Genomic DNA, 23,427 nt, shown 5'->3' on the forward strand with positions numbered 1-23,427 from the left:
ACAGTACTTGTATTAGATGAATTGCAAAATACTATTTATTTTATTTTTTACAGTGCAAATACTTGTAATCAAAAATAAATATAAAGTGAGCACTGTACCTTTGTATTGTGTTGTAATTGAAATCAATATATTTTAAAATGTAGAAAACATCCAAGCATTTTAAAATAAATGGTATTCTATTATTAACAGTGCAATACTCATGCAATTAATTGCAATATTTTTCTAATTGTGCAATTAATCATGATTAATTTTTCTAATTGTGCGATTAATGGCAGTTATTTTTTTTAATCGTTTGACAGCCCTATTTTTTTCCCTCCATGTACATACAAGATTATATTTGCAATACTGGAGGCCCTTAAAATATTAGAAATTTAACCAAGAAGAAAGAAAAACTTCTTACTAGATTAATGATACTAATTAAAATTCTACTTCAAATTATGTTAACCAGAATTAGACACTCAAGACAAGATATACAGAAATACTTTCAAAATGTTATACTGACCAGATGAAGAAAATAAAATGAAGAAAATAAAATGCTTGCCAGACCTAATCAAATCATTGCAATAGAGGGAAAAATATGGCAAAGTGAAAAATATGAGATGATGGTCTTGCAGAATTCTCCTCCTGAAAGGAGAAGACTATTTCCAATCTTATAGTAATTGCAGCACACCTCCATGATGGAAAGTTGACTTTAAAAAAAAAGCAGAACAACTGTGAAAATCATTCCCTGTGTCTTTGAAGATAAAATTTGATGTGAAAATATATGCTAAAATGTTGGTGGACAGAACAGGAATTGGAGGGTATGGTTTGATAAAGAGACCAATAATATAAGGGTGGGGGTGAGGGGGTAGCACACCTCACAGGTAGCAGAAATAAGATGGTCCTGCAGCAGCAGTTTCTATTGACTCTCAGAAAGTTAGTTTTCAGTATAATCAAATGGAAATATGAGTCGGTTCTGGTGATGTTTGTCTCCGATGGCACAGAAGAAAGATGATGCCAAACCAAGCCTAGATCTTGGACAAAGCCACTGTCAGCCAGAAATTTGCTGAGTTTCTGCAGATGACAGCTCCTGAAGAATCTTCAGGAACACAGACTCAGGTCTATAGAGAAGTCCCTGAACATTCAAATATCCCTTTGGTAAATCCTCTAATGTTCTGCCTAAGGGACTTGGAGTGTTACCCCAATAGCCAGGGGGGATGGTAGTTCTCCTACTCACCTCCATTATTAGTTTCCCCATGAAAGTCTCCTGTCAAAAATGCATAGCTAGAGACTTTAGCTGTCTGTCAGAGGCTATTTTCTACTAGGGAGATGCTACTCCAAAATCAATAAACAATTCATGTGGGATGCTCAAAAAGAACTTTGAAGGGCAGGAACAGAACCCAGATCACAAGTCCCAGTCTAGGATCTTTACCACAAGACCAACTATCCTCTCATAGCCTTCTTTCCCCCGCACTCCTGCTTCTTTAAGAAAGCATTCAGTCACGGCTTCTCTCACAGTTCAGCCAGAATCTGCAACATTTGGCTCTAAGAGAGTGTGACATGACATTGTGAGTACCTCCTGATACCAGAAGTGTCAGTGAAGCATCTCTGACCGTATTTCCTTGGCTCATCTGGTTTTAGTCTTGTTTAGTATGTTATCTCTTTTGTTCAGAAATTGTGTCTTCCTGTGCCTGTGGAAGGAGTTTAGTGTATTGTAGGAACATATCAGGTCTTACACCCGTCAGTAGTCTTTCATACTACACACAATGAGGTGCTGATGACAGGGCTGCATACTATATCAACAGTAAAGAGTTATGTTGAATTCGATCCATCTTTCTTTCCTTCAGAAGACTCAGAGAGAAGACTCAGAAGATGATTGTTTAATTATGAGAAGTGCCACATGATTCCTATTCTATCATCTCTCCTGTTCAATGCCTATATGAAACTACTGGGGGAATATTAGGAGATGATTTAGTGTATAGTGTTATAAATATGCTAATAGAAAAGGAGTACTTGTGGCACCTTAGAGACTAACAAATTTATTTGAACATAAGCTTTCGTGAGCTACAGCTCACTTAGTATGCTAATGGCTCTCAGTTGTGTCTCCATTTCTCTAGATCTAGACAGAACAGTGGTTCAACTTGCACAACCTACCAGAGATCACATATTGGATGATCCCCCCAATGTTGTGATTCAACTGATATAAAGACAGAGGTAATTGTGATGAGTTGGAGAAACAAGAGTTGCAGGAGATAAGAGTTAATTTTGGCTTCTTTGATAGAGGCATTTGCTTTATTTTTACTACCAATATTCATAATCTGGGGACCTAATGGTTCCTTGGGTGCTTCTGAGTGTTCATAGTGGCCAATATCCCCCCGCTTTTACTTTTGCTTTCTCTTTCTCCATTTTTCTTCTTCAGTAGAATTGGAAGGTATCTGTATTATTTGTAATATTTTCTGTACCTGCCACTCCCAATCCTCAGCAGAATAACCCAAGGAGGAGGGCAGCATTGGTAATGCTACCTGTTCCTCTTGGGGATTGAATTTCCCCCTCTGGTATAGCTGTACCCACAAATAAATACAAAACTTGAATTTCTACAATGACCCTCCACACCACATACACACTATTTAATGTGTGGTGTACCACAAAACCCTCTCAATGGAAAATGCTTCAATTTGGAAACCGAGAATATTTTGGATTTCTGCATGTGTGCATTATCATTATCCCGATTAAGGAGGACACTCTTTGGCAATCTTTACAGCAACTTTCTTAGGTAAGATGATTCTGGAGTTCTAGTAAACAGGAAAGAAAAGGGAACATTTGTTATCTAATTTAAAACCAATTTTATGTATGAAAACCAACCATATGGATCAATTTAATTATGCCTCCATCCTGGTGAAATATTGTTTGGAAGAATGTTTGCCACTCCTCCACCAATCTGCACTTCAATGCAACTTGAACCCACCATCTTTTAGGCCAGTGTTTCCCAAACTTGAGATGCCGCTTGTTCAGAGAAAGCCCCTGACGGGTCCGGCCGGTTTGTTTACCTGCTGCGTCCGCAGGTTTGGCTGATCACGGCTCCCACTGCCTGCGGTTTGCTGTGCCCAGCCAATGGGGGATGTGGGAAGTGGCGGCCAGTATGTCCCTCGACCCGCGCCACTTCCCACAGCCCCCATTGGCCGGGCACAGTGAACCGCGGCCAGTGGGAGCCGCGATCGGCCAAACCTTCGGACGCAGCAGGTAAACAAACTGGCTGGGCCCGCCAGGGGCTTTCCCTGAACAAGCTGCGTCCCAAGTTTGGGAAACACTGCTTTAGGCAATAAATTCAAGAAGTTTTTTGTAAACTAAATACTCCTATGGTAATCCATTCATACATGAGTTTATCATTCTCTGGACATTCTGTCCTCTTAACATTCTAATGATGGTCTTAATGGTTGTACCCATAAACAACTGATTGAAATTGAAATTAGGATAAATTAATAATTACAACAGGTGGCAAAATTGGAGAGGGGATTTCTATATTGGATATATTGGACTGACAAATGCAAGTTTGATTTTAATATATTTGGACATGTATTTGCCTGGTGTGAATTTTGATTTAAATATGAAAATAGCTCCAATTAGTAAATTTAAATCCAAGTGTAAACAGCTCTGAGTACTTAGTACAACTGAACCAAGCAATAAATAGTAATTGGGAATGTTTAGTTTAACAATGGATTGCTTGGAATGCTGCTTTCTTCTTAAGAGAAACAAAGTTATTCAGCCAAAACTGCCTGAAGGCTTCAGTTACTCACTCTGTAGCAGTACAAACTCATAAAATACAAGGTTACTGTTTCAAGAATGTTGCAAACATAGTTTCGAAGACAAGCCAGCAACATAAGCCAGTCTACGACTGGATCTTCTTTTCACCAAATAAAAACAACTCCAGTGAATCTGCATATAAAATATGTTCAAATAGTAACAGAAAGAACAAAAGAATATTTCTGAGCATTGCTGCAATTCAGAGTTCCATTCAGGATGTTACAAAGGCTTTTCTCTGACTTAACCAAAAGTTTCAGAACTCTTGTAAGGAAGCCAGGTTTTGTGAAATTACAGCCCAGTTTTAAAATTAATTCTCATTATAATTGCTCAATGGCTACTAGCCAGGAGGGGAAGGGATGGTGTCCCTAGCCTCTGTTTGCCAGAAGCTGGGAATGGGCAACAAGAAATGGGTCACCTGATGATTACCTGTTTGTTCATTCCCTCTAGGGCACCTGACATTGGCCGCTGTTGGAAGACAGGATATTGGGCTAGATGTGACCCAGTATGGCCATTCATATATTCCGTATGCTAATTCTTTACTTCTTGGAACAAATCATTCTAGAGCACTGTAATGGGGGCCCTCACCCTTGGTGCACCCTGCAGTGGTCCCATGAAGTGCTAAAATTAAGTTTCTGCCTGAGTTTCCCCTACTGGACACCCAGTAAATCCAATAAGGCTTATGTATACTGAACTATGTACCTTCAGAGATCTAGTTTATATAATCTAAAGGCAGAGAATTACATAAATAGGCCTCCGCCCCAGTACCCTCGCTGGAGGGGGGGAGGGACTCAGTTAACCGTAGTCTATTAACCCCACTTATGTCCATGTCTCATACAAGTGAGGCCTTGTTGACCCAGAACCCTCTTCCAGAGTCCAGGCCTCTGTCGTTAGCTGGGAAAGGGTCTTTCCTCTTGAGTCATGGTCCCCACAGGGGTCAAACAGTGATAACCCTTCCTCAGAACAGCACACAATTCCTTTGATCTGGGGCTCACATGCTACCTAGTAAAGTCCTTTGATGGTTTTGCTGAGCCTTGGCATTCGTAGTTCTTCCCTTTCAGAGCCTCCCCCACCTAGGAGCATTCTTCCATGGCTTCCTTTCCTGGTGAACTCCCTGAGAAGTCCTCCCTTTGGAAACTTTGTCTTTCTGTACTCTGGGGACTGTTCCTCTGGCCAGGAAGCTCTTTTCTCTAGAAGACCCCACTGGAAGTAGCTTCCTAGCTAGCTCCCCTGGGGAATTCTTTCCCCAGGTACTTCCTCCCTGTGTTCTCTCCTGCCTGAGGCCACATCACCTGTTATAAGACCCAGCTGTTCCTGAACTATTTAACTACTGCCCAGGCAATCAGTTATCCCCAGGTGGATCTGGGTTGGCTCTTTCTGTAGCAGAGCTTGTCTCTGGCAAGCTGACAACATTACCACCCTCAAGGGCCAGCTAACCTGTAACAAGCACACAAGAGAATACTAGCTAGTACTAAGTAATATGCAGGAGTTGGTTCAAGAAGTAACTATAGTTGAGCCAGTGAGTAATAATGAACCTAAATAATTACGCTCAACATCCTAGAGAGAAATATGCAAAATAACTAATGTAGTGAAATGAACTTTTGAAAGAGGGATTTTTTTTAAAAAAAATGAGGATGCTAGATAAAGATTCTAAAGTCAAAAATAAAGAAATTGAAATTTTCTGCTTGGTTCCACCCTCATTTCCACAAAGGCATTACTCTAATGTGTGGCAAGTCTCATCCCCAACTCAGCTCTACTGTTCTGCTCAGCCACTCCTCCTGTTACTGTCAATTTACAATTGCTCTGTTGAGGCCCGTCTTCTCTCTAGTCATATAAGCTTGGCTTCCTTTGCTCCACTCCCATTCAGCTAGCACCACTGATTCTCTCTTGCAATTTAAAATACTAATGCACCTGACACCATTCAGCTCATACCCAACATTCCATGTTGTCTTTGTCCAGTGAACATGGAAATTGCATTTTATGTTGCTTTTTTGTATAATGTTTTTTTTCTCATTTTTTTCTCATTTTTTTCTCATTTTTTTTCTCATTCTCCCTATGCTGTCCTTGTCTTCTCTCCTCACAACCATATCCTGATTTCCAAGAAACATGCTACTATTGTAAAAAGTACATTATAGGGAGTATGACAGCAAACCCCATATTAAAGGTGCCTAACACTTTGTACCTTAAAAAGGTTCTTGAGACCACTTTTCACTCTGAAATGTTGTAGGGGGAAAACTCCTAGGATTGGAGGGGTGCCTTTTTCTGGCATTGTGAAAATCCACACAGATTTGGCAGTTATAAGATGCTTAAAATCACCATTTTCCTCCTGTGACTTTAGTAGTAGAGCTTGTTTCTGGTAGCATGCTACAGACCCTTCTCATTCTATAACACTGCACACATGCTTCCCCATTTTGCTTCAGCATTTGATACAGAAATGCATGGGCAACATTCATTCTCACATTCACCAACTTTCAGGTGCATGTCTCCACAACCTTAATAACATTCTTCCAATGTTATATATGTATATAATTTTTATTCTAAGTTATGTTTCCCTCTTTTGCTATATGTTGTTTTCCTGCTGTAATGGTCTTGCACTAACACATCCAATTATAGTTTAATCACTAGCATGATCCAACATGCCCATCGATAACACAAAGAGTTAATTTATTCATTCTAGATTAGTCTGTTATATATCTGTTATTGTTAGGTTACTAATAAAATATTTGGAGGGTTATTACTAAGAAAAAGTTTCCCACAATAGCTCATCCAGGACCTTATTATTTAACTAAGCACTGTCAACAGCAGTGGTTCTCAACCAGGAGTACGCATACCAGAGGCCTTGCTTAGATATTTCTAAGCTTTTCTAGATAGTTGCTTAGTTTTACAACAGGCTACATAAAAATCACTAGCGAAGTCATTACAAACTAAAATTTCGTACAGACAATGACTTGTTTACACTGTTCTATATACTATACACTGAAATGTAAGTACAATATTTATATTCCAATTGATTTATTTTACAGTTACATGGTGAAAATGAGAAAGTAAGTAATTTTTCAGTGACAGCGTGCTGTGACACTTTTGTAGTTTTTTGTCTGATTTTGTAAGCAAGTAGTTTTTAAGTGAGGTGAAACTTAGGGGTAATGCAAGACAAATGAGACTCCTAATCTGTAGTCTGGAAAAGCTGAGAGCCACTGGTCTGCAGGACATCTGTCAGAAACTATTCAGATAACACTATGCCATTAAATGTTCTAAAATGTTCCTCAACTAAGGTTATTACACTACTGAATGCACGTGTAAAAATTCCCAAAAAACAAACCAAAAAATCAAACCAGTTACAAAAGATAATTATCCTAAATCAAGCCAAAGTTGTCAGACTGATCATTGAGGTGGGGACTGATTTTGACCAATGTAGAGTAAATCTTTGTAACACTGGGGCTGCAGATGTGGCAATACTGCTATACATCCAGCAGCGGGAGTATACCAATTTCCTTTCACCCACACATGCAGTTTAGCTTGCTTTGCGCCTTCGTTAATACAAATTGCCTTTTTGCATGTCTTCTCAAGAAGGGCATATGACCCTATGATCATATTCAGTCAATGTAAAGTGTTCTGCACAATTCAGATAAACACTGAAGAAACTTCTGTAGTCCACATTTAGTCCACCTTTATAAGGTTGCAATCAAATAGTATCCTAATCTTGCATACTTATTCCTTTTCTATTTTTTATTATCTTGTATACCATAGCAGATTTAGCTCTTGAACTTACCTTTTTCTCTCCAAGTGCATAATTTATCTCTGTGTCTCATGACACAGGTGAAACTATACAAGTGTGAGGGTAAAGGCTTGTTGAATATTTTCCATAGGAGGTTTATTCTCTGGATTGTGCAGTAAGATTTATTCCAGGATTTGGCAATAAAGTGCCTGTACTGAATCATCTCTAATTTATATTCTTAAAACGTAAAAGGTATCAAAAGAGAAATGCCAAAGATTGGTTTCAGAATGAAAAGCACTTTGCATTTGCTTTAATGCCAATTTAATTATTTCAGTAATTTGTTCTCTTGCTTACTTTGCATATTCATGCTTACTAAATATGATACCATAAAACAATATGTGATAAAAACACTCTAATTATAAGACTTATGTTCAAAAAGACAAAATGAATAATGGGATATTTAAACACCCAGAAGAAATGAAATCACCAGAAAGAAAACAGAATGACCCACCATCACACAAGATAGGAATAAAACATGATAGCAGATAATTTTGTCAAAAAGAGTCATAATGTTAATAGTTTCTCAGATACTATATCCTAGCTAATATATCAACAGTATTAAAAATAAATGTTAACATATTACATCAATGGCACACATTAAGCAACATTAACATTTAGTAAAAAGCAGTTATATATAGTACATTTACTTCTATTTCTATCCTTTTCTATGAACTAAAATTTAAGGGGCAAATTCTCTTTCATCAAAAAGATGGGATTCTGAGCAGAGCTGTGGGCCACTTCCCTACCATTTCACACAGCACCAGAAAAGCGGCTCTACTATTGAACACCACCTCTTCAGGGGGAACAAATGGGAGGGATTCATGAAGTCACATATCCAACACCTTTACTTCTGCAATCGGTGCAGGCAACCCTTTAGAGATATGTTCCAGACTGAGCATCGAGGGTTGTGAGCCTCATGCTTGGGTTCCCCATATCTTTCCTTCCTATACCCATGACAGAAACACACCCATTAAACTATATTCAAAGACTTCCAAGGGTCTTTGTTGGATACAAGAATATGCCTCTTGGATAATTAATTTCAACTTCAGCCTATATACTGTTAATTACAGTCCTTTATGCAGTTCATACAGTTATAACAATCTACTCTAACTCCCACTGACTCCAATGGGCAGTGAACTCTGACCAAACGCCTTAAAAGGATTAAATACAATAATGACACATACATGTATATTGCATATTCTATATTACTATATTTCTATATTACTGATACATACTACATGAAACACAGCACTTTAAATATCACATAAAATAATTTCATTATTAAAACAATTTTAAATAAAAAGGAATAGCATAAAGCAATATTTACCAATTGGGTCTTTTTGATTCTGAAAGAGTATTTTGCTGTTACTGCCATCCATGTTTGCCATATTAATTGTGTTCCCATCAGTCCAGTAAAGCTTCCTTAACAAGAAACAAGATTGATTGAAAATTTGGTTTCATATACGCCATGTTCTAAATGTGTCTGTTTTGAAAAGATGATCAAATGAATAATACATACAATGTTGTTACAGTATGAATGGCTGTACTACCTAGTTCATAAGGTTTGTTATAAAAGTCTTCTGTATTCAGTGCAAGAAATTCTGTTCAAAAGTTCTGAAGCACATGCATTTAGTACAAATAAAATAGACATCAGCAAGTTTAGCACCTGTACGTATGCTTTTTCCCTAAGTTTAGACAAATGGTTGTTTGTGTGCACACACGTACACACACAGACTTTTCTTTTCCCTTGCTGGCCTGCAATTATATAAGGCATGTTAATAAAATGTCAGAAATAATTGTAATAACATCTATCTGTATTATTAAGACTGAGAAAATGAGTTGTCAAATCCAAGTTATTCAATTTTTTTCTTAGTAGTCCTAAAAATAAAAGCAAGTACTGAAAAGCCACCATACATAGTGACAAATACAAGGAATCTTTCCATATATTTTATGAAATCCCACCAGTTAAGAACAATCATACTTTACCCCCTGACAGGGTGCACTGCAAGACACTGGGGTTTATCGATTCCATGGATGATTGAGGTTTTCAAAGAACCATCTAAATGTGCCACATTAATTTGAGTTTCATCAAACTCCGAGCTAATCCAGTACAAATTTCGTGACACCCAATCCACTGCAAGGCCTCTAATACTCTGAATATCTGCAAAATGTGAAAGAGCAAATTAAAAGTGAATATAGGTTGTTCATTTGGTTTCCTTTCCAAATAAATTATTTTCTGTTTTAGGGAAAAATAATTTATATTTTAATTTGTTAGCAAAATTGTTCAAGATTGCAATCTCATTCACTTATCAACCATTGTTAAAGCATGAATAATTGTTAATGTTCTGATGAGCCAGATGAAAGCCTACAGCAACAATTAACACTGAAATTGCACTACACAGTCAATAATTCTCAGCAAACACTGAGGAGTAAAAAATAGACATCAATCGTATTATCCAAGGATAATAACCAACTATAAACTGTATAACTGTTAGTGCATTTTCCAGCTTAGGGGGAAAACATTATTTGTTTGGTTTTAATACCTCTGCAACAGGTGTGCTGTTTAAAAAGCGTCAGTTTGACAAACATGATTTGGAAAAAAAATCACCCTCCCTTAACAGGTTCAGAAATTAATTTCTATTTTTAAAGTTAATTTATACAAAATCAATCATGATGTGTGATGAAACCTCATGCTCACTCTGAGGGGGATGATGGTTCATAGGCAGGCTGTTAAAAGGCCTCCTCAAACAATGAGCCCAACTGCACTGATTGATTCCATGGGAGTCCAGCACGGTTCCAGAAGTGCTGTTTCTCCCTACTTTCTCAGCGTCAAGGAGCTCCCTGGCACCAAAAATACAGATTCAGTGACTCTGGTCAGCACTAGAGCCAAAGAAAGCACTAAGGATGACTCCAAACCTGAGGGCTCCATGGCACCAGTAATGTAGGAAGATAGATATAGCATTGCCAGTGTTGTAGTACCTAATTCCAGAACAGGACTCCAACTAGGCTCTTGACAAAGGTGCTGGTCCCTGTAATGAAGGCTTCAGCTTGCTCCCTCTGTGGGACATAGAAGCCAAGGATGGCATACTATGTGGCCCTGAACAGAACAACGGCCTTGAACCTGGACCACATCCAAAGTTCTTACAGCCTCCTTCCTGAGACAAGCCAGCACCAAAGTCTACTATTTTTTTTTACAGGTTCAGACACAAAAGCCCAGTAAACCAAGCACCAAACTGGGAATGACTATGCTCAAGTTAGATGAGACACTGGATATGAACATCAAATTCAGGAAAACTATAGAGGCAAGAGACACACTTCTAGAATCCATATGTTTCAAGGTCTTACTTGGCCATGATGCCAGAGCTATCATTATCAATCTAAAAACTACTATTGAAAAAAAAAAAAACCCTAAACCAATGCATACCCATAAAAAGGTATATTAGAGAAATCTGATGAAAGACCAGAGGTCCAGGGGCAGCACAGTTCTTCTGTCCACAACTGACTGAGAAAGAGAAGGGACTAAGGCAAGTGGAGCCACAAGGCACTTTTATCACCTTGTTCCAAATGTTTGAATCTACTCATACGGCCCAATATCACAGCTTTCCGGTAGGCGCTGAAACTGCAGTACGAGTCCTCTTTGCCCACAAGTGGGAATATGCAGAAAATACTTTAAAGGAAAACTGATTCTTGGTCTCCCTCCAAGATTTTGTCAAGCTGAGATTGCTAAACTGGCTATATGCTTGGAAATATTTCAGAAACTTGGAAACTTTTGCTCCTTTTGGAAATGGGGCTTAAAACTCATTGGTATCTGAGGAAGTTGAACACAATGACAGTCCCTGCTAAGTACCCTTGAACTGAATTCTTGTGCATTCAACCTTTTTGCTTTATCTCTGACATCAAAGAGCATATGCAGCTGATTTCAAGCCATGTTCTGGCATTATAGATTTTGCAAGCTTTTTTATTCAGGTCAAATTGCATCTGGTCTATAAAGGAAAGGTAATTTGCAATATGAACTGTAGCCACTGCCGAAGACAGATAGATATAAAGAGAAAGACAATACATTACTCATCAAATTCATTGACAAGTTTTGCATTTTTTTATTAAATAGTTTATACAACAACTCAATTTTTTCTGGCATTCAGCCACTTTTGCTGATAAACTCTTTTTTTCTAGAAGAATTCCAGTACCTCAGTTCAGGTCCAACATACAGAACTGAGAGTCTGTGTGGTTTTTGATCTGGCCACTGTTGACTTCATCACCGGATTCATGAAGACAGTGGGAAACAGAGCAACATTCTCCCTAAAACACATATATCAGCGAACTTAGCAACATCCAAAATTAAATGAAAATGCTGCCATTTCTTCACCAGTTGATCCAGAAAATAATACAAGTACACAGCAGGCATATTGCAAAGGAGAGCATGGTCTCTCTACTTGTCAAACTTTGTCTTTGGGATTGTCTGGAGACAGGGCCGGCTCCAGGCACCAGTGAAGGAAGCAGGTGTCTGGGGCGGCCAATAGAAAGTGGAGGCACTTCCTGAGTTATTGGGATGGCATGTCCAGGTCTTCGGCGACAATTCGGCAGCGGGTCCTTCATTCCCTCTTTTCCTCTTCGGCGGCAATTTGGCGGCAGCTCAATCGGGTTTTTCTTTTTTTCTTCGCCGCTTGGGGTGGCAAAAAACCTGAAGCTGGCTCTGTCTGGAGAGGAGCTAAAGAAAAGCCTTCAATATTACTTATTTGATCATAAAATGAGAAAATGTAGAACCCTCAACAGAAGTGCTATTATCCTTGTACTGTTCTTGTTTGGATTTTGCCTCTGAGGAGTCAACCATCACTTCAGTTTTCAAATAGATACATATTCCTACAGAAAGTCCTCATTAGACTGGCCCTCCTGATTTCAAGCAGGTGGTTTGGAATGATGTGTTCATACAGAGGAGAGGAGACCTGCTGCTGAACAGGAGACCGGCTGTTCCCAGTACAGGAATTGACACTGGTTGCACCAAAACTGCTAATGAAGCCAACAAATGGAGTAACATCAGTACTGGTGAATATTGGTGCTGAGTAGGTGGAGACAGCAGAGTTCAGAACCCAGAGCCAATGCAGTCTCTGCATCCACAGTGCTGATGCTTCACAACAGCACGGTGCAATCTACTTGTGTGCTATCAAATCTGAAAGTATTTCTGTTGTTGCCTCCTGGAATGTACGAGCTTTGTGTAACACAAACAGGAATCAAATGCTGAGAATTTAGTGACTGGAACTTCTCAAGGCAAGCAGAGTGCTCTTCAGGGCCAATACCTCACTTAGGTGGGGGGGAAAAAGAAACATGTCACCCTTCAGTACTAGAAGGATGGCACACAAAAATGGAGGGCACTGATACCTCAACTCAGCTCAGGAGATCCCTACATCTTTGTGAGGAGAATTATCTGCAGGATGGCAGGGAAACCATCAGTCTAGGCTTTCCCTGGACCTGCACCAGAGTGGTTGATGTCAAAATGCTTGATGCTTCCCACTGGAGATCAACTTTTGTGAAGCACAGCGAGCCCAGTAAGCATTAGGAATATCAGTATTTCTAAAGAAGGATATTGGTGTTTCTACAGAAGGATGAGGAGTACAACTGAGGATGCATTATGCACCTAGCCAATCATGATTCTTTTCTGGACAAATGACTTAGTAGTTGTTCATGTACACACTTACGTCATCTAAGAAAAATACTGTCTTTTTATCAGTTTCCTTTGTCTACTGTCATAAGAAGAGTTGGCCAATAATGAAAATAGAGAAAAACCAATACAGCATTGAAGCATCAATCAGCCAGAAAACTGACACAGGCCAAGTGTAATGGAAGGAAACAGGATCAAAAGGTTGCACTCCTCAACAATGAACGTTCATTGTTGAGGAGTGCAACCTTTTGATCCAATCAGTTGAAGCCTGGACACACTGGAAGAAAGTATCAGGTATATTAATCATGATGATATCACAAACATTCTAAAGCCCATATAGAGTACAACGCTTGAAGGTGTAAACTATGCAGGCATCACCCCAAAGTTACTGCCACTTTGTATTTTTTGTATTTGAATTTCGGGTTGTGGTTCACAAAATATATCTGAGTGGGGACAATTAGGCAAGAACAATGGTCCAGAGGGAACTCATCTTTTCTGCCCAAAGTCAGTGTAACTGACTATGAAATGGAGCATAAAAATGCATGAAATGTAAAGCTATTTTCAGTACACTATTTTTTTCCTGCTTTTTGTTTTTAATTTTCTCCTTTCTAACTTTTCTAGGAAGGCAGCATTTGTTCTGTTAGATAAAACAAATTTAATTTTTTAATAAATATTATATATCCCAGCTAAATCTTAATTATATTTGAAAGCATATATGTTTTATGGTCTTACTAAATTAGTATTGGCCTATTAATAAACATTATTGTTCTGCTCCAATTTTCTGTAATCCATTTAAAATACAAATCACAAGAAATGTGGACAAATTTAAATATTCCATAGTTAGTACACATGCATATTTATTATAATGAATGACTACTACTTTTAAATAAACATCATGTTGTTCACCTCTTGAGATAACTGTTTCCAAACCAGTGCCATTAATAAAAGCACGCTTGATGGTTTGTGTTTTTACATCAGTCCAGTACAAGCGTTCCTCTGCTGAATCAAAATCTATGACAGTGACATCATCAATGTCAGGGACTGTGAAGGCAGTGATGAAGTTGAAGTATGGATTCTCTATATCCACACCTCTTATTTCTGAACGTCTTGCATAAAGAAGAAATTTCTTCATTTCTGTACAAAAAAAGGAAAATATTTTGTTCCTTAATTACAACTGACTGGATTCAAAGTTATCACCTAAATATTATTTTACAAATTTTAAGCAAAGTTTGTATCAATGATGTAAGAACAATATCTTGTATGCAAATCTGTGGATAAAATGTGTAGCAAGATACTATAGAGAAGTAATACGTATTAATTTACACATATTTAAAATCTTTTCTTAATCGATTATATCAATGTAGTCTTGCAGGATTCCAAAGAAAGAAAAGACTGGAAGTAGTATTTTAAAACGATTAGCTCCCTGAGGCCAGGTCTACAGTACAAACTTACATCAGTATTACTATGTCACTCGGGGGTATGAAAACCCCTAAGTGATGCAGTTATACTGACCTAATCCCGGTGTAGACAGCCCTATGTCGATGAGAGGACTTCTCCCATCAACATAGTTAGCGCCTCTTGCAGAGGAGAATTAATTATGCCAATGGGAGCTTTTTAAGTGTAGACCTGCCCTAAGTGTTATAATAATCTAGTTCTTTATTTGCATATCTTTGTAATACCAAATGGCATTTGAAATCTCAGGAAAATCACTGATGTACATCAGGAAAGAATTACAAATAGAAGTAGTTACAAGAAGCTCTCCAATGTCTGCACTGATTACGAATAGATGAGACAGAAGCATGGGGAGAACAAAGAAGGGGCCCATTGTTCAGCTGAATCCACTTACAAAATACATAATAATAATGTTAATATATGATACATGAATAGAAAATATCAAGGACAAACAGAACCTGTTTTCCTTGTCTCTAAACTACTTAAAATGTTTTAGAGAAATGCGTCAGTGTACGAATTGCAGAGGTAAATTTTGTTTTCTTTAACATATTTTGGTATAGCAAAATATTATTCTAGAGATTTCCTATTTAGGTACTGCAAAGAAGAGTGCATTAAAAGCTTTTACAAATAATGAACACAATTATTTGACATTTCTGGGGCTATTATAAAGCTTTGCTTATAATCTTTATACACACACACACACGCCCCCTGCAAAGCTAGCTGTTTTATGCGTGTTCTTCATTTTAGTTCTTAATCCCCCAAAATTATGCTAAGAAGACTTCAGAAGAAGAGCAGGTAGAGATTAAAGCTATTAAGTATTTTTATGTCATCATTTTCTGATGCTGCACTTTACACTTATAAATCTTCCTGTACTACAGAGATAAGTTCTACTAACACACGACATACATACATAAGCAACAGAAAAAATGAACGTTTATAAATATCAAAGTTCCACACACTGCATATATTAGAATAATTTATCCGCTCTCAAAAAAGTAGGTATACCTTCAAAACTATCACTAAAAAGCACCGTACAGACCATTTTTAAGATTATTAAGCTCTATTCTGCCCCGTTTAAAATTTCAATGCTAATAAAATCAAAGAAAATTTGGTTCCCAAGAAAAAATAAGAAACTTACCATAACATGTTTTCTTGTCTATGGACAGTTTCATCAGATGAGGGCATGTACATGCAGCACTTCTATTGTGATTGATCAGACACATATGAGAACACGGACCTCTGCCATTGTTAGCAGCACAAGGATTAGGAGCTGGAATTATATAATGAGATATTAATACTGGATAGAATAAAGAGTTTAAATAAAAACAACCTCCTGGGGCCAGGAATCAATCTTCCATCAATGCACAGAGAATGTAACCATACAACTCCTTTTAATGTCATTTATATCATGGTGTTTGTCGACGTCTATCATAAATGATTACAAAGCACTTTACATACATAAATAGAGATCACTTCATCCATTGCTGAAAACAAAACAAAAAAATACTGGGGAAAGAAACAGCCAACCAAGGTACATAAGCAACACCACCACACAGACATAGACACAGACACACACAGACACACACACAGAGGAAGGGAAGGGAACAACAACCTCTCCAACTGAAATTGCAAAGAGAATGGTAAACAGCAGAAGGAGGAATTTGGTCTGAATACAGGGTTTAAAACCAGGTATATTTGTAATATATACATAAGGTTTTAATGACTGAATATCTTCAAGGTTTTTATAAAACCCTACCGTACAATGCAGGAAAATGCTCTTTTATTTCTTAAAACAATCAGCATCAAGAAATATTTTCCAAGCAAAAAAAATGTCTTCAATATATTTAAAGTAATGAGATCCATAACTCTCTGAAAATATCATTTTTTCAAACATCTATATACTCCTTTTTGAAAAATAAAAAGGTAAACCTATTAAATAAATAAATACACTATAAGAAGTATGGAAAGTATGAAACATCACTGAAGAAAACCTAAAGGCGCCCAAGTTCTGTCATAAAATGGTGAAAGTTCTCAGGTGCTCAGCCAATTACTTTTTTCCCCCTCAGTGGCTGCCATCTTGTGCTCCAGAATCTTAAGTTTTTGTTTAAAGGGACAATAAAAAGGTCTCTAGCTGTTATCATTGTAGAAAACATTCATAATGTACCACCGATGTAAATTAATACTGTCATGTATGCCTACGTCAGCAGAAAGGATGAGGAACAGTCAGCATGGATTCACCCAGGGAAACTCATGCCTGACTAATCTAATTGCCTTCTATGACGAGATAACTGGCTCTGTGGATGAGGGAAAAGCAGTGGACGTGTTGTTCCTTGACTTTAGCAAAGCTTTTGACAGAGTCTCCCACAGTATTCTTGCCAGCAAGTTAAAGAAATATGGGCTGGATAACGGACTATAAGGTGGATAGAAAGCTGGCTAGATTGTCGGGCTCAACAGGTAGTGATCAATGGCTCCATGTCTAGCTGGCAACTGGTATCAAGTGGAGTTCCTCAAGGGTCAGTCCTCGGGCCGGTTTTGTTCAAGATCTTCATTAATGATCTGGAGAATGGCGTGGATTGCACCCTCAGCAAGTTTGATGATGACACTAAACTGGGAGGAGAGGTAGATATGCTGGAGGATAGGGATAGGATACAGAGGGACCTAGACAAATTAGAGGATTGGGCCAAAAGAAATCTGATGAGGTTCAACAAGGACAAGTGCAGAGTCCTGCACTTAGGACGGAAGAATCCCACGCACTGCTACAGACTAGGGACCGAACGGCTAGGCAGCAGTTCTGCAGAAAAGGACCTAGGGGTTACAGTGGACGAGAAGCTGGATATGAGTCAACAGTGTGCCCTTGTTGCCAAGAAGGCCAATGGCATTTTGGGATGTATAAGTAGGGGCATTGCCAGCAGATCGAGGGACGTGATCGTTCCCCTCTATTCAACATTGGTGAGGCCTCATCTGGAGTACTGTGTCCAGTTTTGGGCCCCACACTACAAGAAGGATATGGAAAAATTGGAAAGTGTCCAGTGGAGGGCAACAAAAATTATTAGGGGGCTGGAACACATGACTTATGAGGAGAGGCTGAGGGAACTGGGATTGTTTAGTCTGCGGAAGAGAAGAATGAGGGGGGATTTGATAGCTGCTTTCAACTAACTGAAAGGGGGTTCCAAAGAGGATGGATCTAGACTGTTCTCAGTGGTAGCAGATGACAGAACGAGGAGTAATGGTCTCAAGTTGCAGTGGGGGAGGTTTAGGTTGGATATTAGGAAAAACTTTTTCACTAGGAGGGTGGTGAAACACTGGAATGCGTTACCTAGGGAGGTTGTGAAATCTCCTTCCTTAGATATTTTTAAAGTCAGGCTTGACAAAGGCCTGGCTGGGATGATTTAGTTGGGGACTGGTCCTGCTTTGAACAGCGGATTGGACTAGATGACCTCCTGAGGTCCCTTCCAACCCTGATATTCTATGAAAGCCTGACACAACAGTGAAAAGATGTGAACTGCGTCTATTGAACTGTGTCAGTGAAAGGGTGTGAACTATGTCTTACTATGGTACTAAATCTGTAGTCCAATTATGATGATTTAAAAGTGAACAATTGACTATTTCACTGGTGATCGAACCACATAAAAGAAGGATGATCATATTATGAAGATCTGTATAGTCACTTGTGATTGTAAACCACAACTTAGGCTGCAAGCTGTGTTTAGGAAAGTACTGATAGTTTCCCCCCCACTCAATTTGACCTCTCTGCATACCAGCACTGTAGCTGCTGAAAAGCTTTGTCACATATTTGCAAAAATGCCAAATCTTTTATATTATTTTCAGGGGTCTCCTAAGCCAATCTTAGTTTACAGAGAAAGTACCCCAAATAATATCAATTCTGAATTCAAATAACATAATTCGCTGTTGATTACATTATTGCTAAGTAGACTTTTCACAGGTAACACAATTCAAGAAATCATCACTCTTTTCAAAATAAACTTAAACAGCCCTTTGGTTCAAATAATGTTGTGTGGATGTAAACAGCTGCCGAAAGAAATTGCTTGCAGTGAGCAAGTTTTGTTGCTCCTAACCCCCCCCCCCCCCCCAGAAATTATGCTACATATTATAGACCATCTATTGGCACCTTAACTATTTATATGTATATAGATATAGAGATTCCCAAAACAGCATATCCTAGGACAATGCAGGGTTTTTGTGACAGAACACACCCCTGTATTCACACCCTACATAATATTGTAATAATCTTTGTACAAAGCATGACCTTTAAGGTATCATTTGAAAAAGTCATGATTTGCTGGTCAGTATTTGCTGGTAAAATGTGTGTGGCAACATTGTATGCGAGCTATAAGATTCCCTTGTATGGTGTTATTAACACATTCCAAACCCACAGCCCTGCCCATACAGATGTTGGCAAAAAGGTCTGTCCTAAACAAAGGAATGTGTGCTCTGGTAAATTTGCATTTAAGCAGTCCACTGAGTCATCAAGCATAAAGGGAAGACAAAGGAAGTTTAAACAGGTGAAAAAAACAGCAGGGAATGTCCTTTCATATAGACTCTTTGGCTCCTGGTTCTTAGCTGGGAATGTTTTTCAGTGAATAAAAAGGAGGGACAAACATACCAAGGAATCCCCTCTCATTCTTTCTGCCCATTCACTGCACCTGAAGAGGCAAAGGAAGTACTCCCCATCCAGGTCCCAGTTCTCCTGCCCAAGGGATGGGATTTAATTGCTGGAGATCCCAAATTTGAGCTGGGAAGAAAGGCAGCTGAGTCTTCTTTCTCCAAGGAATTTAGAATCCATTTTAGGACTTGAGTGGGAACCTGGAGCCCCTTAATGGTTTTTCTTTCTGGTCTTATTCTGTCCCAGCACTTACCGCTGGCATGACTTGCTGAACATCCTTCTCATCCTTGGCATCTCTCCCCTCTCTGCTCTTCATCTCTAGATCAGGCTTTTGTGTGTTGGAGTTGCAGCTTCTTGGGGTGGGAGGCACTCAACATTCCTGTCCAGCTCAGAGTCCCATGCCCTAGCAGTGCAAGCGTTGGCTGGCTGAGAACAGGCAGGGAACAGTTCACAAATAGACTACTGCTTGGATTTAGTTTGCTGTTTATGTGACAGTTTTGCCATGTCTGTAGGCGCAGTGGCAGAAGGTGGGGAAAGATATTGGCAGGGAGATGCTGCACTGCTGACTCTGGGAGGCTGAGACCATGCCACTGCTAAATAATGGATCCAAGAGAAGAGGAAATAAGAAGAGTGCTCACTGCTGCCTGGAAAAACAGGTGAAATAGCAAGCCGGTAAAAAAAGTCAGGAGCAAAGTGAACCACCTCTTGATTGCTGCAGTGGAGACAGCAGATCTGGCAGCAGGCCAGACAAGGGCTTGTGGCTAGCAGGGGCTGCGCTACAGCTTTTAACTGACTCCGGAAACTGCAGACAGGAGGGAAATAGCTCACACTGAACTGAGGGAGATACTGGGTTGCAGACTGGAACTTCCCCTTCATAAAGTAAGGAATTATGTGGGAACCAACCCAGTATCATATTACTACCAAAGGTTTCAGAGGAACAGCCGTGTTAGTCTGTATTCGCAAAAAGAAAACGAGTACTTGTGGCACCTTAGAGACTAACCAATTTATTTGAGCATGAGCTTTCGTGAGCTACAGCTCACTTCATCAGATGTATACCGTGGAAACTGCAGCAGACTTTATATACACACAGAGAATATGAAACAATACCTCCTCCCACCCCACTGTCCTGCTGGTAATAGCTTATCTAAAGTGATCAACAGGTGGGCCATTTCCAGCACAAAGCCAGGTTTTCTCACCCTCCACCCCCCCACACAAATTCACTCTCCTGCTGGTGCTAGCCCATCCAAAGTGACAACTCTTTACATAATCAAGTCGGGCTATTTCCTGCATAGATCCAGGTTTTCTCACATCCCCCCCACCCCCATACACACACAAACTCACTCTCCTGCTGGTAATAGCTCATCTAAACTGACCACTCTCCAAGTTTAAATCCAAGTTAAACCAGAACATCTGGGGGGGGGGGGGGGTAGGAAAAAACAAGAGGAAACAGGCTACCTTGCATAATGACTTAGCCACTCCCAGTCTCTATTTAAGCCTAAATTAATAGTATCCAATTTGCAAATGATTGCAAATGATGCAATGATTCATTTGCAAATTGGATACTATTAATTTAGGCTTAAATAGAGACTGGGAGTGGCTAAGTCATTGTTTCATATTCTCTGTGTGTATATAAAGTCTGCTGCAGTTTCCACGGTATACATCTGATGAAGTGAGCTGTAGCTCACGAAAGCTCATGCTCAAATAAATTGGTTAGTCTCTAAGGTGCCACAAGTACTCCTTTTCTTATTACTACCAAAGGATGCCTCTGTGGAGGTACGGAAACTTACTTTGCAAATCTTCCTCAGGTTAGGCTCATCGCTTTGAGGCCCAGGTATTTTTTAGCTGGGAGGATTTGAGAAGGGTGCAATCGGCATGGGTACACCAAATGCTTTATATACAATCTTTAGAGCCCAGAAAGGAACATTATAGTCACATCCTTTCAAAGGATTGCTAAGAGTTAGAACAAAATGAAGGGATAATTATTTCCCAGGAACTATGGAAAGATGAACTTACCTTGAACAGAAATGTTTCTGGAGCTATAAGAATAACATTTTCTTTACAGGTTTCAGAGTAACAGCCGTGTTAGTCTGTATTCGCAAAAAGAAAAGGAGTACTTGTGGCACCTTAGAGACTAACCAATTTATTTGAGCATGAGCTTTTGTGAGCTACAGCTCACTTCATCAGATGTATACCGTGGAAACTGCAGCAGACTTTATATATACACAGAGAATATGAAACAATACCTCCTCCCACCCCACTGTCCTGCTGGTAATAGCTTATCTAAAGTGATCATCAGGTGGGCCATTTCCAGCACAAACCCAGGTCACAAATTGCCACTTTGGATAGGCTATCACCAGCAGGAGAGTGAATTTGTGTGGGGGGGTGGAGGGTGAGAAAACCTGGATTTGTGCTGGAAATGGCCCACCTGATGATCACTTTAGATAAGCTATTACCAGCAGGACAGTGGGGTGGGAGGAGGTATTGTTTCATATTCTCTGTGTATATATAAAGTCTGCTGCAGTTTCCACGGTATGCATCCGATGAAGTGAGCTGTAGCTCACAAAAGCTCATGCTCAAATAAATTGGTTAGTCTCTAAGGTGCCACAAGTACTCCTTTTCTATTTTCTTTACACTGGCAGCTGTGTGTTTTTTGTATGAGTAGAACTACTATTTCCAAAACCTGCCTTTCAGAGATACTGGCAGTTAGAAAGGCCAGCCAGGGGCTTGTATAAATCTGTCATGCTGGTCAACCCTGACAATATTCAGATGGAGAATTGCATATGCCTACCAAAGGAACACTATTAGAGCTTGTACCCATGTTTCTTTGTTGTTTGGTTGTAGAACTCCGATCAACCATTCTGGAGAAACTCTAGTGTAGTTGAGATCATCAGAACTTTGTGATTATTATAAGAATTATATTTATATTACAGTAGCATTTACAAGCCTACTGTGCTGAGTATTGTACAAACAAAGAGGTAGTCCCTGCTTCTAAAATCTTTTTGTTTCCCCTCACACCAGAATTTAAAATTTGACAAGATCAATGACTGAAATTTCCTGCTTGACTTCTGTCTAGATATGAAAAAGCATCAGAGAATCCTCCTGAATTATGCTTCTCTTCTGAGAAGTTGGGTTGGTTTGCCTGGGTTGTTAACGGTGTTTCTGCTCCAGATGAAAGATTCCCTGCTTCAAGAGATCTGACATTTTCAGGGGTGCAATGTGAGTTTCTTGGCTATTGTGCAAGCTCAAAGTGCCTTACGGGGACGGTGTAAGGGTTACTGGCAAAAGATACGTAACTATGCCTATTAGCGCTTGTTACATGAAACTGATTTTTAAAAAGACATTAGGTATCTGTATTATTTTCCTCTCATAGTATCACTAAAGAACCAAATTAAAGTGGTTTGGAGGCCTTAAACAATGCATTTTCATACTTTAATATATGTTAAAATTTCTATTAAATTTAACCTTGACTCTAAATCTCCTAGGTTTTCAATGCTTTTTGGGGGGAAGGGGGAGTAGATAATTACACCATCCCTGTCATTGTTTGGTCTTAAGCTATCAATGCATATTCTCAAGTTTTACTCCAGTTTAATATTTATTTAAATCAGGGATGATTACAACAAATACATCAACCTTAAAGTACATTGATTGTTTACAGTGCCTAAATATGTGTGTATTTGTCTATCTTTAAGAGCCCACATTTTTAATGTTGGTTTAAATCTTTATTTGAATACATCATACACCACAATAGCTTGAGAAATAACTAGGTATTTCCACACAAAGTGCACATTTAAGTAGCAATGGCCACTTACAAAGGACTTTTGTATGCAACATACCAACATCTCAATAGTAAATTTTGCTTGTGTTATAACATTTCCATGAAATATTGTTTCCATCTTTCCTACTCTAGTAAGTCACTGGTCTACACTAAAATGTGTAAGTTTTCATTAACCTTTAGTCCTTTTTTTAAAAAAATTCTCCCATAAGATTTCTGATTCTTATAAATAGACTCATTCAGGCTAGAAGAGATTCTCAGTCCAGAAAACTACATGATGGAGTAATGATTTCATGATTGCTAAACTTCTTAACATGTGAGTGTCAAACATAACTTTCATTATATTTCTTGCTGATGTTAGTGAGTGTGGA

At 38.9% G+C, this 23,427-nt stretch overlaps 1 protein-coding gene across 7 annotated transcripts in view; it reads right to left on the minus strand.

The window, feature by feature from the left end:
* The window catches only part of LRP1B (LDL receptor related protein 1B), a 1,334,345-nt gene that overhangs the window by 434,674 nt on the left and 876,244 nt on the right, over positions 1-23,427 (minus strand). For all 7 annotated transcript variants that reach the window (XM_075117809.1, XM_075117811.1, XM_075117812.1 and 4 more), the window contains 4 exons: positions 15,799-15,930; positions 14,115-14,342; positions 9,539-9,713; positions 8,880-8,974 (listed from right to left, as the gene is read on the minus strand). In XM_075117809.1, the coding sequence (XP_074973910.1) occupies positions 8,880-8,974; positions 9,539-9,713; positions 14,115-14,342; positions 15,799-15,930 (630 nt within the window). The remainder of the gene's footprint in view (positions 1-8,879; positions 8,975-9,538; positions 9,714-14,114; positions 14,343-15,798; positions 15,931-23,427) is intronic.

Source organism: Caretta caretta, chromosome 11, assembly GCF_965140235.1.
Source record: "Caretta caretta isolate rCarCar2 chromosome 11, rCarCar1.hap1, whole genome shotgun sequence".
Classification (NCBI taxonomy): domain Eukaryota; kingdom Metazoa; phylum Chordata; order Testudines; family Cheloniidae; genus Caretta; species Caretta caretta.